The sequence below is a fragment of the Thunnus albacares genome, chromosome 9, assembly GCF_914725855.1.
Source record: "Thunnus albacares chromosome 9, fThuAlb1.1, whole genome shotgun sequence".
NCBI lineage: Eukaryota > Metazoa > Chordata > Actinopteri > Scombriformes > Scombridae > Thunnus > Thunnus albacares.
The window spans coordinates 28,290,122-28,306,662 of NC_058114.1; the positions used below are offsets into that span (position 1 = coordinate 28,290,122).

The 16,541-nt window shown below is 38.0% G+C and overlaps 1 protein-coding gene across 9 annotated transcripts in view; it reads right to left on the minus strand.

Annotated features, from left to right (window-relative positions):
- Positions 1-10,093, minus strand: part of tp63 (tumor protein p63) — a 32,867-nt gene extending 22,774 nt beyond the window's left edge. For 3 of the 9 annotated variants that reach the window (XM_044361823.1, XM_044361835.1, XM_044361836.1), the window contains exons 1-3: positions 9,847-10,093; positions 4,995-5,129; positions 4,753-4,882 (exon numbers count right to left, since the gene is read on the minus strand). In XM_044361823.1, coding sequence (XP_044217758.1) covers positions 4,753-4,882; positions 4,995-5,129; positions 9,847-9,899 — 318 coding nt within the window. In that variant the 5' untranslated portion in view covers positions 9,900-10,093. Of the gene's footprint in view, positions 1-4,752; positions 4,883-4,994; positions 5,130-6,410; positions 6,507-6,658; positions 6,767-6,947; positions 7,029-9,846 lie in introns of those variants that run through there. The other 6 variants (XM_044361824.1, XM_044361825.1, XM_044361826.1 and 3 more) reach the window with 5 other exon arrangements.
- Between the last annotated feature and the right edge of the window lie 6,448 nt (positions 10,094-16,541).

The window sequence follows — 16,541 nt, forward strand, 5'->3', positions numbered from 1 at the left end:
TGGGCTGTGGATTACAGACCCTAGAAACCAGTTCACTGGAAACACACTGCTTCACCATCTTAAACTATGTTGTCAGAGAGTGCAGTCGCATCTTTATTAAGTGTGTCACCTCAAATGCTACAGCAGTGAGAAACTAAGAAGAGAGCTGAACCAGGCAGCAGCTAAAAATCTGGAGACCTAGGGGCTCAGACAAAAGAGGCTTTACTAAAGTTTTTCACTTTAAAGAGCCCGTTCCTTAAGTCAGCTAGATTAGTTTAGTATCAAGTGTCAGTCAGGCTGCAGTGGCTGCACAGACACCTGCCTTGAAAGCAGTGTAAGCTCCCATCCACAGTGACAGAGGCAGGCAGTCAGCGGACAGACAGAGCATCACTTGGGTGGCAACTCCTAAAACCCCCACAATCAACTGCCACCAAGTCTTAAAATACACTTGTTAAAAAGAAATAAGCTGATTTAGAAACTATTTTACCCTCTGGACAATTTGATTTCAAAAATTGGAGGAGTAATTTTAAAGGGGCAAGAAAAGAACAGACTAAGAGACTAATGAGCCATAATTTTACTAGTTTTTGGTACGTGGCTTGTGTAAATTCAATCCCTTTCACTAACTAAATCACTGTATAGTCACAACTCAGTAACAGGGTTGTTCTGATAACTGATCATCACACTGAATTTGTTAAATTATTATTATTGGGACAAGTATCAAGTCAAAGTGCTGCACAACAGTCCACTGGACTACCTTAATTTCAACTTTACAATCAAAGTACAATTTATGTTTTTACTTCTTAATCCCTTGTTGCTGCTACTGTGCTATGTAGCCTCAGAGGGCAGAATATGAATTCAGTCAGCTTGTCAATGCCCAGGCAGCTTGAGAGGCTTTTTAGCCATTGGGTAACCATTGATGCTTCAGTTTTTGTCCATTGAAGTTCATGAAATATTGAAGTATTGACTGACGTACGCTGCAAACGGCCACTTACAACATTCCAAATAATATGGGGACACTTCATGTGCTATCTAGAGTTACTCTACCAACTTTGTACTGATTGATGAACTGATGAAGACATGTAGTTCATGTATGACAGTATGCTGAATGAATGAACTATATATTATATATATATTTTTCTGTTTTGTTTTACTTTTTATGTCTTTATTTTATGTGTAAAAATATGAAAACCAATAAATATATTCAAGCAACACCAAAAAGTTTATTATATGAATATAACATTATTGTGGGATTATGCTATGATACAATTTAGTCAATTTAATCACTGATGAGCTGGAAAATACAGTACATTGATATACTCAGACTTAACTAGATTGGATAATTCCAGTTTAATAATAATTTTTGTAAATCAGCATTCTAATTTCATAAAGTGTCCATTTAATTATTTAGTAACTAATCTAATATCTCTTTTAAGAACTCAAAAAGTTCACCTGCATTTCAGTCATAAGACTCAAGTTCTAATTTTGGTCTCTGGGCTGTAAATTCTGCCCACAATGAGTCCCACAGTAATAGTTTCTCACAGCCCAGATGACTCAGAAATGATCAGAGTGAGATAAGATGAGAAAAAGAGAGAGATTGAATTCTCTTAACTCTAAAGCTAACTCTGTTTGTATTTTGTTTTACTATATTTACATCCTTGAGTAAAAAAAAATGCAGATCACTGCTACTTTGGAAACAGGATTCCAGTCTTTTTAGGTGTCTGTTTTCCAACATCCATTCAAACATCACAGTCTCACAACAGTTAATTTCAAAGACCATGATGACTCTGTGTTGTTGTATGTGAAAATTACATCTCAAACAAAGCTGTTAGTTTTTAATCTTCATTGTCTAATTTGCGTCATCGTCATGGCTCCTCTGGTGCATAGAAAACACAAACAGGAAGCACAAAAGGGACTTTTAATTCCTAAATTAGCATCTAAGTTTAATTCCCTGGGCATCTTAGCCTTTTAGAACTATCTGTTCAAAAACCCTGAGAAAAAATAAAGAAAACTAAATATTCTAACCATAGCTTGTCCCATTATGGGGTATTGTGTTTTAATTTTCACATCATATCTGATATCCAAGAAAACTATTCTCTAATCTCTAATATTAAAGTTCAAATGTGACCCCGCTCACTTTAAAACAAAATATTAAACATTTATTTAAGTCAACAACTGCATTTTTGAGAGACTTATTCTATTTTGCCACTGAACCAATATATTATTGTCACGTGAATCCACTTAAGTTTAATTCTGCTGCATGTTTAAAGACTCTGGATTAAAATCAGGTATTTATGAAAAACCAATATGAATAACTGGTGTTTTACAAAAGAAGTTTAAAGGTTAATTACTGGAGGATTTATTCTCTCTCAAAGGGTTTGACTCAATATATGGTGATCAATGATATAATAATGTGGAAAAAAGTAGAAGTAAGCCTTTTCGAAGAGTCTTGTCTGAGAAGATGTGAGTAAAACTACAAAAGATAAGGGCAATAGGGGCTCTCGCTCTAGCATCCCCACATCCACAGTCAGGTCTCATACTCATTCACTGACTCAACAGTTATTCAAGTGGACCGTAGCAGGTACTCTTTCCCTGGTACATCGCCTTACAACACTTCTTAATATGCTGGAGGCAAACTGGTGGAGCATGAAAGAAATGATAGATGGTTGTGTACTTAATGCACAGGTTTACTAACATCCTGGATTAAATACAGCACAATTTTCTAATGAATAATCAATTTTTACTGAGAGTTACGATTAAAGTTGAGCCTCACGTTGCTTATTACTGAATTTAAAAACCACGTTAGATTAACTTTACATTCTGTTACACTTAGGAAATGGCGGAGAAAAAAGCTTAGCAGCTCAGACACTGAACTAAGGGGCAAAAGCTATCACACATAAGAGAGAGAGAGGTGTGGTGAAAAAAGTAAGAATCCAAATACAAACATGTAATTAGACCTCAGGGAAGCCCTGTGTCGATTGAGCTACTCTGCTGTAAAGTTGTTTAAACTCTATCCTGTGTCTGAAAAGGACCTCTGTCCCCGTGCTCAACACTGCGTCCTCCATGCACAGCTGATCAGAGCTTTATCTTGGTGTAAAATCAGCTGTTTGGGGTAGGATATAGCGTTTCTTCAGCCACTATTTCTGCTACATTCCTTCATGTTATTCTACCCTCTGTTTGCTTCTCTCCTCCCCCCCTGCTGCCACCCCTCACTTTTACATAGAGAAGACGTGTACTGATAGATGAGAGCTGGGACTTCTGCGAGAGAGGCAGGTGCTGTGTTAAATTGTTGCCCTGCAGCTACAGAAAAAAAAATCCAGAAGAAAAAGGAATTTCAGATTAAACATAAACCCTACACAATACAAATAAGTCCCCCAGGGCACTAAACACTGAGCTGCATTCTAATGACTCATGAAAGAGGCACACCTCCACATGGCTGGGTGGGGGGGTTGCCCACCACAGCTTTTCATCAAAACAGACACTTGACTTGGTAATAATGATCAGGGCTTGGTGATTGGCAAGACGCCATGGCAGCGGGCTCTTAGCCCCACACGGATGCTGCCTGGGTTGCTGGCGTGCCAATCACTGCACCACGCCCCTCTTTGGTGCAGAGGAAAGTGGGTGGTGGGGGTGGGGCCATTAATCACCAGTTCAAGAGAGCACAGACCCCCTTGGGGGATGCGCAGGGTAACATTACTCAGCTCCTTGAACAAAATTTTTATTTGCTATTTTTTTCCACCCTGGCTGGACAACAGCATTCCTTCAGTGGGAGGGGAACATGCACATCATCTTTCAGTAGCAGAACTGACAAAGATATGTCCCTCACTACAGATCAAACACAAGAGAGTTCATACAGTGCACTGTTTTATAAACAGCTAATACCAGAAAGGTATTAGTAAAGATTTTTCACAGTACTTTACTGGACTGTACTATAATGTGAATCGATGTCTGTTCTGTGTTGTCACAAGGAACAAGCTCACAATCTGAGCTTCAACTCATTATAGTCAAGAAAGAAACACAGGAAACTCAAATTTTACTACTTAAAGCGCATCTTAAGGCATGTGACCGTCTAAATGCACATTCTACCATCAACAGACTCTGAGAGCTACCAGTCTCAGAGGGGCCACCCAGGTCAAGCACGACTCAGGCTAAATCAGATAATATCACCACCTTACAGACAACATCTCAGACAAAAACAGATAAACTGGCCTTATTCACTGGCTGTTGAGCTACTCTGCACCACTCCACATTGTCACAACCGTCCTGGGGAAATTCCATTGCTAATATGAAAATAAAAAGTAGTTCATTCTGTATTGTACAACCACTGGAAGTCCCATCAACTCAGAATGAAAGTAATCTCAGAGGGTACATTTATTAATCAACCACAAAATGACAACGGCAAAAAAAAAAAACCTGGAGCATTCTGTATGGATTTATAGCATCATTGTATGTATTGCTTGGTCACGTCACGAAGCGTACTGACTCAGCAATAAATGGCAAGGAAACTGCTATTTCAAAAGCCAGAAATATCATTATTTTAATCTATTTCCATAAACAAAACACTGCTCAGTCTATATTGATTTAGTTGTAAGTTAACAGTGATGTGTACCTGTAATATAGGCAATGACACATTGAACAGGTAATGTCATTTTGAATATTGTTAATTTTGCATATTTCTGTCTGAGGTCATGGTGGGGCTGAGGCAGCATGAATTGCTAGTAAAAAAAAGAAAAAGGTAAAAGGTGATTTCCTTGAACATCAAACCTACGTACTTACAGAAAGCGTCTCATCTGGCTCATGCATAGTTATGCAGTCCATACTGATCTGGATGGTGTTTCCTGTAGACCCATCTGTTGGACTGTCTGTGAAGTTCAGCTCAATGGGCTGGACTGAATGAATAGCAGATCTGAAACACAAGAGGAGACACAAAAAAAATTGCTGAGTTGTGTTTTTATCACTAAAATATGCTTTTGCATTATCAGCACAATGTTTTGGCTTTTTGTGTAGTAATCACTCACTGGTCGAGCATATCAAACAGTTGGTTGAATACATCTTGGCTGAAGAAATCACTTGTCTGTGCTGACTGATTCTGGGACATGGTGGTGAGGAATGAGCTTTCTCTCCAGGACAAACGGGATGACGGATCCCTGAGTCTGCAAGGAGACAGAATCAACCACCATCATATTCAATTTGCTGCTCATATTTAAAATGAGTCCAGCAATTTAAAGAGGTAATTTTAAAAGTTGCAATGTCAGCAAACATCAACATAAATGTAGAAGTGCAGGGCTGAGAGATTTGGCCACCCAGCCAGTGGAGGAAAGCAGGAGGAGGAGGAGTCCTGCTGGCAGCCATTCATGAAGAGCACTTCCATTGTGAAGAAGTCAGCCTGCATAATACTGAATATTTGTACTACACATAATGGTGATTATGCACCATTCAGACAGAGGCACTTTGACCTGCTCCCCTGAAACATTACACCTGCTTCAGAGCTCAGGCTGCCATTGTTCCTGCTGAAGTGGCGCACGCTGCAGTCTGAGACAGGCGGAATTCCCCCCACAGTCTATATGATAGCACTGCTGCAACTTCTGGTATGTGTACAGCTGGACGGGCTTGGGGGTGGTGGGTGGAGGAGATGGGGGTCCATAATCTGAAGCTGGCACTATTTAAGGCTGTGGAATTCCCCAACACAGCGTGGTGAATGATATTAATACCTGACTTACAAACACAAGCATATCTAATGAAGCAAATAATTTAACTTACGTACTTAGTGTTTTGAGTTTAGAATAAAGATAAACTGAGTTTGCCCAACCCAGGAATTATTTAAAAGAGGATTTAGGAGATTAAGCCTACAGACCATTCAGTTTGGGTGAAATTAAGAGGATAATTTATAAGCTTTTGCTATAGCAGAAACACATGGCATCTTAACTAGACCGCATAAGAGGAGTAACATTTAACAAATACTGAGCATAATGTTTAATAAAGGTTTCCTCCAGCTCGCCTTGTACTGGAAACAGACTGCACCACAGTATTTTTACATCCTTAGTGCCTGCCTTGTCAATCAAATAAGTCAAGCACACTGATGAAAATAGACTGATTTGAGATTATTGAAAGAAAAATAAACCATACAACATTTTGACAGGCTAAATACACTGAACAATACACTAAAAGTAGAGTAAAGAAATAGATGTGTCGGACTGAATTTGACAATGTATGTAGGCTATGCATTAAAAACCATTTCCGTATGTCAGAGTCAAGGAATGATATGTGATAGGAATTAAATTGACTGGATAAGTCGGCTAAGTTAATTAACAAAAGAAACTAGCAGGCCTGCTGAGACGCAAAGAAAATATTTTCATAAAATCAACTCAGCAGAGGCAACAGTAACGTTAAAATAAAGTTGATTTGCAGCCATTGTAAAACACTAATATACTTGCCAAACTGCTTTTACACTTTCACTGGTAAACTAATTACCAAGCATCAGATACAGATATAGTTAACTCATGTAGCAAGCACACTCGCAATTCAAGTTAGCAATTCATTGTGATGCTAACTAGCGAAACTATTTGTATTTTTTCAGCTAGCCAAGCTATTTCACAAAACAATTATGGTGTGAGTCAGCTCAATTAACTGTGTCTGTTTAAGTTTATTTAAACCTCAAATACGAAAGAAACAGAGATATTACCTTCAGCTGCAAACTGAATTTAATTAATCATCTCTGGTTTTGCTCAGGTTATCTTCAAGGCCCTTGATAATTGTCATGGCAACCAGTCATGAGGCAGCAAAATGGCGGTTAATTTTCTATTTGTAAAATAAATAAAGTAGTTTTACTTTGCATACCAATATTATCAGTTTTATCTATAACAAAGATACACTACAATAACTGGCTCTTTATTTAAATCTATATTACCTATGTTACACTGCAAAATGATTACAATTTATTAAAAATTATTATTTAGACACTCTTGTCTCACCAGTTTGTCTGTGAAGTCAAATATCGACCTGCCAAAACATTACAGTATATATGGCCTATTTTCTTCCTTTTCAGACCTTTTTAATCTTACTACTACTGCACTTTGCCCATTATCAAAGGGTGAGGGGTACAACAGGAGAAAGACATCTACAGGATAAATCAAAAGAGTATAGGCTTCTTGGAGTGTAGCAGATATATAGGTCCATCATATATTTAAAATAATGGATGACAGTCACAGGGAAAAACAACAAAAAGGTAGACTGCAGGTATAGCACAGGTGTGGTGTCATTTCTGTTAATGGAGGAGGGAGGATTTAGGTGTGGTCACTCTACTGATCTCTGTCATAGGTTAACTCCATTTGATTATGCCATTTGGTGGAACTAGTTGAAGTGCTTCATTAACTTTTTATAAAGACTTATGAGCTTTGCTTCACAGCATTGTTTGCTGATCAGTCAGAATGCAGAATATAATCACAGAAGTTGTGCATCAGGTTCAGTTGAAGCCTATAAATATGTTTTGATATTGTCATAATAAAACTGCAGCTTACACTTGATGTCCTGCACTCTTAAAGACTTGTGCTTATTCCAGCTTTAGTGTAGCAATGCAGTTAAACAATAAGATGAATATGTCCACTTTCACTTGCATTTACATTTTTATAGACTGTTTAGTATTTGAATCGTTGAGACTTTAGAGGGTAGCAAAATGTCAGTAGCAAGATGGAAAAGTGGAAAATCTTAACATTAAGAAATGCAGAGAATAATTACAAAAACATGCATTTAACAAATGATTCATTAAAACTGTCCTTTTCATCATTTATTTTACCATAGATTTATTTTATTAAAACACCATTTTGATAGATGGCTTTATCACAGTTCTGGCTGTTGTTTGTCTGCTTTTGGGTGTCTGGTTACTCAGAGAGTTTTTCAGTTAGCCCGAGGCGAAGGCTGTTCAGCATCCACTTAAAGACAGTGCAGCGCCTCCAGACGAGACTGGGGCAGAGGTCAGCACTAAACAGGGATGGCCATTGTCTCTTGGCAGGTTGGGCACACCGACCGATGAAAATGCAATCAAAACAAACAGCCCGGCCGATCGGGGCCCTTCTCCAGTGTCTTTATTAATCACTTGTTCAAAGGCCTAAGACCTTCTCCCCCTCATCTGTCAGCCCTGGCTGGAAGAGGGACATGACTGCAAAACAATAGAAAGCCCCAGAGTTTCTCCTCCTCTTATCCCTTTACTTTTATAGAAGTGAAACAGTCTAAAGTCAAATCCTATGGGGTAAAAGGACAGGCACAAATTCCTTTAAGGTTAGGAATGCAAAGAAAACAAGAAACTAGGAGAGAATTAGTGGACCAAAAAATACCTTGATAGTTGAAAGCTGAATGAAACCAGAGAAGCAACACCATAGAAAATGAATGCTACCCAAACTTACCACTCAAAAATAGATTAAAGCACCACTGGTAACAGGTATTATTAGAAATCATACACTATCATGTATTTTAAACACCCTGTAGCTGTGTGGTTATTGTGGGCTAATTAATTAATTATTGTAAGCCGTAGAAATTGAAGTTTTCTGTTTGAAAAACACACAACTTGATGCACACTGACTGTCAAGCACAACTACAAGGACATTACGTTAAAAGTGGAAAATAGTATACAGTACGTAATGGCTACAAATGAGTAGTACAAATGAGGAGTACAATAACAAGGTATATACCTATGCAACATAACCCGGAGAATATAAACTAGTACTCCAAAGGTGCCCAGTAAGATGGAGACAACACAGTACAGTTTATAATAATCATATGAACCACACAGAAAAATAGTAAAACTGTCTTTCTAAATATCAGGACAAAAGAGTAAACTAGATTTTTGTTGAACATTGTCTTCAGATTACATGAATGTCAGCATGTGTCTGACCACTGGTGAAGTCAGTAATGATTAATGATTAGACATACAGTGATGATGGAGTGGAGTGACCTGATGTGCACAGCAAAATCTTCAGTGTAGAGTTGATTGATCATTGATGAATTTGCTTTGACGTGCATATACTGAACAAATAAGGGATGTATGTTGATATGTTGTTAAGCAGAGTTTTAAAACATCACTGATTATTGTCTCAGATGCCAAATAATAATCACCATAATGTTCTGACATGATGCAATAATCATGATTTTAGAGGACCAAAAGGGGATAATTTATGGGCCAAAGATACAATATACATACTGAATACAATGTACAAGACTGAATAAGATGCATCTGATAAAATCACATAAGCAAACATTTGTCACACTGTGTTCCCTCCTCCTGTAAATGATTCTGGATAAAAGCATCTGCAAAACATCTGACATCCTCTGAATTACATACATTCCCACTGAAATGGCCTCTATACAGTAAAGATCAGAAGAAGACCGAGCAACCGAGATGTCATGTAATCTGTCTGCCACTTCAGTCCTGATGGCCCTTTACACATGCATTGTTGCCATAAGTATGCCACGCTTATAAATATATCAGGACAGAGTAGCAGCTGAGGATCCAGGCAGACACAACTGTTCCCAGGTCACTTTGGACCTCCAGACAGTACCAGTCTGAACTGCCAGTTCAAGTCAAATACAAAGAGCAGGGGGATTCCCAATCACTTCAATAATTCAGATTTTCTGAATTTTCTCTTGTTAGAACTCCATTTGTAATGTAATAAATGTAACAATACATGTAAACAACCTGAATACACATTTCCCATATGTTAAATTCACACAATATATGCTGCCTCAGAATGTCATGTTGACATGCCAAACTTTAACAAATTAGGTTGAATATCACATGAATTTTATATATATATAAAATGATATATATGAGTTAACTATTACTGTTAGTCAGTTTAAGTACAATTTATATGTACTTACCGATGAAAGGGAAACTCTGGGTAATACTGCAGAGCTGTGTAAGGTGAATTCATGTTGACATACCAAAAAATTCACTTTGCTACAGTCTTAAAAATTACCAGCTTGTCATAAAGGCGCAGAAATCACAGACTGCATAAGCTACAAGAATAAATACAATTAATGCAAAAAAATTATAAATATGTATAAAATAAACAAAGTAAATAAACAAGGCCTGGATTAAAGTGCCGGAGGGTACAGTGCAGAGTGGAGAAAGTTTGAGAGATGTTTTGAATTTAGGTATTTTTTCTTAGGCTACCCTACTAATAGGAGGGGCTTGTGCCAGCTCTCTGACCAATCCCCAGCTACAGTTGTACAAGATATCACTCACTCTCAGTTGCTAGGATATAGATATCAAGCAACTACATTTGACCCTGCACCCCACCAGCAAACACACACACACAGCTAGCCACTATCCTGAAAAGCTCACCCCTTCCCTACTCCATGTGTTTCTCTGGCCTATTCTGACATTTCCACCCAGATTCCCATGTGGTTTTGTGGGTTGAGGGCATGTCTGTTGCGTCATGAACTTCACAAAGGCCCAGGAGGCTTCAAAGCTGGCTGAATATTTCCATAAATACATTAAATGGCAGCGATTGTTGAATCTCTGCCGATTCAGCAAAAGCATAAAGATTCAGTCTGTGGCTGGCCTTTCACTGACTAATAAAAATCACCCAAATATTTCATTTAAGGAAGTGAAACATACTCTAAGGCCAAGATAGCATATGTCTCACAAGATACTGGTGAAAAGTAATGCTTTAAAACATGTCCAGTAGCATAAAACAAGATGAAAATGACACCCCTATATCCTCCTTAAGCTTTAACTTGACTTGAGATAAAGACACACCAGAAGTGAATACCGTGGTTTGACAATCCTTAACAGTAGCCCAGATAGACTCTTATTTAAGCACACACAGAAATCGTGCCACATTCTGAGCATATAGCTACCTCCTATACAATATCAGACTCTCCCTCTCGCCTAAGTAGCATGACACTGTAAACCTAGAGGTCTTGTGTGGTTTTCAGAGATGAACAGCAGATGAATCAGCATGCTAAAATAAAAGGAAGGGTCACTGCGGGGGGAATGAAAATAAATAGATGTGGTGTATCCAGGGAACACAAACCTCTAAGCTGCTCTCTTGTACTTTTAATAAAGACATACAGCCTCTCTCCCCTCTGACTGTCTGCTGTGCACCTACAGTATGACAGACCGCACTGATACAGCAGACATGCATACTGTATGCCAACCTGGTGATGTAACTGTGGTCACACAGCTGTTATTTTCAAGACATACTTTTCAGAAATACCAGTATTTGTTATCAAACAAGGTTTAATCTTAGAATTGTCACACTCAGCCAATTACTCAATAACCAAGCTTAATATTACCTAACACAGATTTACATGATGTTTTTAAAGTTCATATAGAGATCTTAATTATCAAGTGAACCTGTATACTTGTGTGAATTCATATTGTTTTGGTGATATACTGCACTAAACAAGACTCTGCAAGAGTCTATAGCCATGCTAGCGGCTCTGTAAGGCTGTTCTGCACTTAGCTAAATGCTGATATCAGCAGAGTAACAATGACAATGCTAATGTTTACTATGGTCTACCATCTTAGTTTAATATGTAAAGCATGCTGATTTTAGATTATTAGCACTAAATTCAAAGTGAAGCTGAGGCTATGGGAATCTCATGGAAACCTGGAGTGAAACCAGAACTTCCAGGTTTTGTTCCAGAAGTAGGAAAAAAAAACTTTGTTTAAATCCCATTGACATTTGAAAACTAAAAACCCAGCCTTGGAACAAAGCCTTTCACAACAGTAGTCGTGTATGTCCATATGATTAGATAAGGTAATAAAACAAAACAAAACAAACAAAAAAAATCTAATATTGTTGTTTAATAAATATTTCTGCTTTCAGTGGCTTTCAACAAACTGCAGTTCCCATAGACCATTGCGATTTAAACGTCACAACTTGACATGTTTGTAATAACAGCGGGATAGAAAGGAGTGAGCGGTTTAGACGTTTTTAGGCATCAGAGATGAAGGTTTAAAAGTTGGAAAGTTGACTTTGGATGAGAGTGTAAATTTTCATGGTAACTGCAGTTTTTTGTATGCTAAAATATGTATCGTCATTTAACTTCATTACAACAACAAAGATTTCAACTTCTAAAAGCAAGTGCTGTAATGGTTGCTGGAGAATTTGAAAAGTAAATCCCAAGAACAGGGTTTATTTTCACAGAAAGGCAGATGAAAGAAATGCTGAGTGAGAGACTGATGAGAGATGATGATGTTAGATAAAAAGTTGTACACAAAGGTATTACAATTCATCCAATCACTGAGACATTTCACTCTGAAGCAAAAATGTCAACCTGCTGGTGGCAGGAAAAAAAAGTAAGTGGGTCACCAAAGACAGTGGATTTCATCCTCTGGGAACCATGAATGTCACAGCAATCTATCCAACAATTCTTAAGATATTTTAGTCCGGACCAAAGTGGTGGACTGACCAACCAGACTGCCAATGCCATCCTTATGGCCATACCACTAGCAGGGTTGAAACAGTTTGATCATAGATGTGTGTAATTACTTCTAATTATCCACACTGGAAATCAAGGTATTGTAATATAGAAAATTAGGATTTGGAAAGTATGCAGAGATGTGAAATGATTACATGGAACATGTTTTGATAATTAGCAAAAGAAACCATTTTCTGTTACTTCTTATCACATTTTCTGATGGAGAAAAGTTGGTATTTTGATAAAATATGGAATAGTTGGATGTCAAACTTTGAAAAAGATGCCACCACTGTTACCATGTGCACTGAATAACAACTTTGCCACTGCACTGTTGACTGTCTGTGCCACTGCTGTAAATATCAGTTGTTAATCAGCTTGCTCAGTTAAATAAAGTTCCCCAGTTAAAAAATAAAGATTAATCTCTGCTCACATAATCACAACTACAGTAAAAACCCGCTTGTAAAATGTCAGGGTGATTATTATGTTATTTATACAACAAAGTCCCTTTATTAAAGCTTTTACATGCACTGTAGCTTTGACCATATCCACCTATCAACATAACAAGGACAAACTGACCTCAAGATGTCATTAAATCTGATATTTACAACGACACATGAAACCATTACATCATTAATTACTCTAAGGCTCAGGTGTTGGGAACCAGTCACCTAACCCCTATTACTTCATTTGACATGTATGTGTGTGTTTATGAATTGGCAGCTACGTCAGTGACATCTCTGGCACTGTCATCAGTAGGAGTGCACATATGTCTAATGTGGTTATTATTTTCACAAGGCTCTGATTAAAGAGCGCAGTGAGTGCTAAGCCAGCTTTAATCTGCAGTTTTAACTGTAGTCAAAACCATAGATGGCAACCAGCCTGTGTGACTGTAAAACCCAATAATTCATTTTGGTGTGTTCATTGTCCTGAAGGCATTATGCGGCCCCATTCACACAGCCTTATTAATGTCAAGAGTTTACATATGGGATGCCAAAGAGCAGTTGGTGGAGCAGCTGATGAAGTATCCCTGACGTTGGCTGCACTATGGAGAGATGTATTATCAGTGTCAGTCACATACACCACACTGTGGCCAATCACTCTCACACTGTGAGGGGGTTATGTGGGCATACTTGTGTGTGTCTGTGTGTATATTCCAGTTGGTGACTAATGCAGGGGAAATCCAGATGAGTCAAAACTACCAGTGTCCGGTGCAGTGTCTGAGAGGTGATAATTTACAGCCTATGCACTAAACTGCCCAGCAACTTGGCATTGTTCATAACATCCCTATAGGGAAACCTCTATTTTAACTGACAATATGTCGGTGGAAGTTCAAGGCACCATTAAGTGGAAGGATCAAGAACATTTCATCTGCTGTTGAAGTCATAAATTAGGCCACTGCTCTTACAAAACAGAAAAAAAAACAAACTGTGCAGTTGAGGCGTATAAATGCAGTTCCTGGAGCATGGAATATTTTAAACCTGATACAACCAGTCCTGCTCTTCAATAACAGTGCTGAAGATAAAGAGCGGCAAACTAGCATGAGCTTTCCCATGTGACCAGTATAACCTGTATTTCTATTCACTGAATCATTATTTGCGGTAATATCCAGACTCCCAGACAATTATTGATGCTTTCCCACGGTATGATTCAACTTTTTTTGTGTGTGTCTTTTGTGACAGTGACTTTTACATCTGAGATCAGATTGTTGTCACCTTGGGAAAATCAATCTTGCCTGCAGGAACAAAAAGGCAGTGAGCCAGAGTTGAATAATCTACCCAGTACAACTAACTTCAGTTGGAACCAGATTTGTGTGTTGATGTTTACACACTACATGTGTGTTTATGATTTATAATTATCATTCGTTGACAGTGGTAACTGGTAAATAATAAAAAAGGCTATCTAAAATTTAAAAACAGGTATTCTTGAGAAATAAAATAAGTGTTACAGTGACTTGAAAATGTTAGACTTATCTATTTAATCAGCATTGATTAAATTTGACAACTTGGGGGCAGCAGAAGCTGAAAACACAACACAACATAATCTTGTTATGGCAAACTAGCTAGCAAACAAACAGTTAGCAATCAATTGCCTTTAAACATCCAGCAGACACGGAGCAACATTGCTATTCATTTGGAGTCCTGTTTTTGGTGATCTGATGAAGGCAAGTCCAATATTAACTCTGTTTTTCACTTTGTTTGATCAAAAATATCTTAGTTTTCTAAAAAACATGAAACTAAATTCTCCACTATATGCACAAGCTAGTTGCTAACCGTGTGCCGTCATTCAGGCAGGTGGCATACAGTCAGTTTATCAGAGCTTTTTTGCTGTCTGTAGTTGTCTCTTTTAGCTGGAAACAATTTGATCTGAATGGAGTTTTCAGGCCAGAAAAACAAATCATAAAAGAAGCTAAAAAGCTCTGTAGAGCTTGACAGGAATCGTAGATTTGGGTGATAATTCTCTGTGGGTCTGTCACGATAAGCTACCAGGGCAACTGCAGCTGATGATTGTTTTGATTATTGATTCATTTGCAGATTATTTTCTCGATGAATGGATTCATTGTTACTGTGAAAAATACCCAGTATACTTTCACAAAGACCAAAGTGGCATATTTAAATTTATTGTGTCCGACCGTCAGTCCAAAACCCAAAGACATTCACTTTACTGTCAGATGACAAAGCTTCAAATCCTCACATTTCAGAAGCTGGAACCAGTGATGTTTTACATTTTTACAAATAAAATTTTGACAAAATGACTGAAACAATCTATCAAAATAGTTCACAGTACTGTCAAATCCATTAATCAACTAAGTGTTTCACCTCTTCAAGTGACCCCTTTCACATTACATATAGTTTATTTAATCTGTTGTTAGTAGAGTAGTAGCAGAATACTGATCTGTGTAGCTTTAACTTCCTTATTTAACCATTTGAGGGGAAAAGGTTTCACTCTTTGTGGCTAAACCGCACCTAAACTGGATTTTTTTACTGGGTAGGGGTAATCTGAATGCAAAAAAAAAGAGGACAGTAACAGAGAGATCGAGATTTCTAAAAACAAAACCTTGTGTACATTATATTTTTGGACAACCAGCAGGCCACGCGGGTGTGCAGACTAAACAAAAACATGAAACTGTGGATTAAAACCTGCTCCGGTTCAAACGGTACTACCGGATTGCTTTGTTTTTATTCCCAAGGGCACAGAATCCCATCACTGACTGGAGCGGAGCACTTTTGGTAAACACAATCAAAGCTTTCCACCAACCAGTCCCAGATCTGAGAAACAGACAACCAGTGAACCACAAACCATCAATCACAGCTAATCCAACACTAAACCTGTCTTTGCTGTCTTTGATGTTAGTCAACATCACTCCTGGTGTGGTGTTAGTGTTGTGCAAAATAAATTCACATTTACAATGAGGAAATAAACTGAAACAAGGGCAACAGTCTTAATAACACATAATTATATAAATAACATGATATTTAAGTGGTTCATGCACAATTAAATAAATATGAGCTTATGTTTGTGGCTAAATCTTGATCATTACCAAACTAAAGATAGCTGAACCATTATCACCAGAGATAAATTACATGATGCTTAACTTAAAACGCGCACTGCCACTAGACATGTTTGTCTGATAAACATTTTGAGGCAGAGGACTTATTACAGGATTAGATGGTGATCATCATCTCAATTGAGAGCAGGCATTAAATGAGGAAATTGTTCGGACTCAGGAGCGGGGGTGATGATATTTTACACGGAACGAGCAGGTGTTCCTGGGACCTGCTTCAGCACTTCTGTGAGGTAATACAATCTTTCATATTCTAACTTTCAGAAATATAGTCCATGATGTAAAAGTTGTGGACCGGTGTTTAGCAACCACACCGCCGGTGTCCTGGCAACAGCTTGACAAGTGTGATTGGTCTGCTCTTCAACCTATTAAAAAGCATGTATGTGTAGAACATAATGATGCCTGGGGGCAGCTCAAAGACACATTACCCTCCATCCATGAGCTTACACTCGTCTGCATGTAATCTAAGTGAGGGGTTGAAGTGTCCTTTGTCACCGGATACATTTTAAAAATAAAACACGCTGTGGATGTTCTGGGACGCTTGAATGAAAGTGGATATTTCAGAGGCATTTCTCAGAGT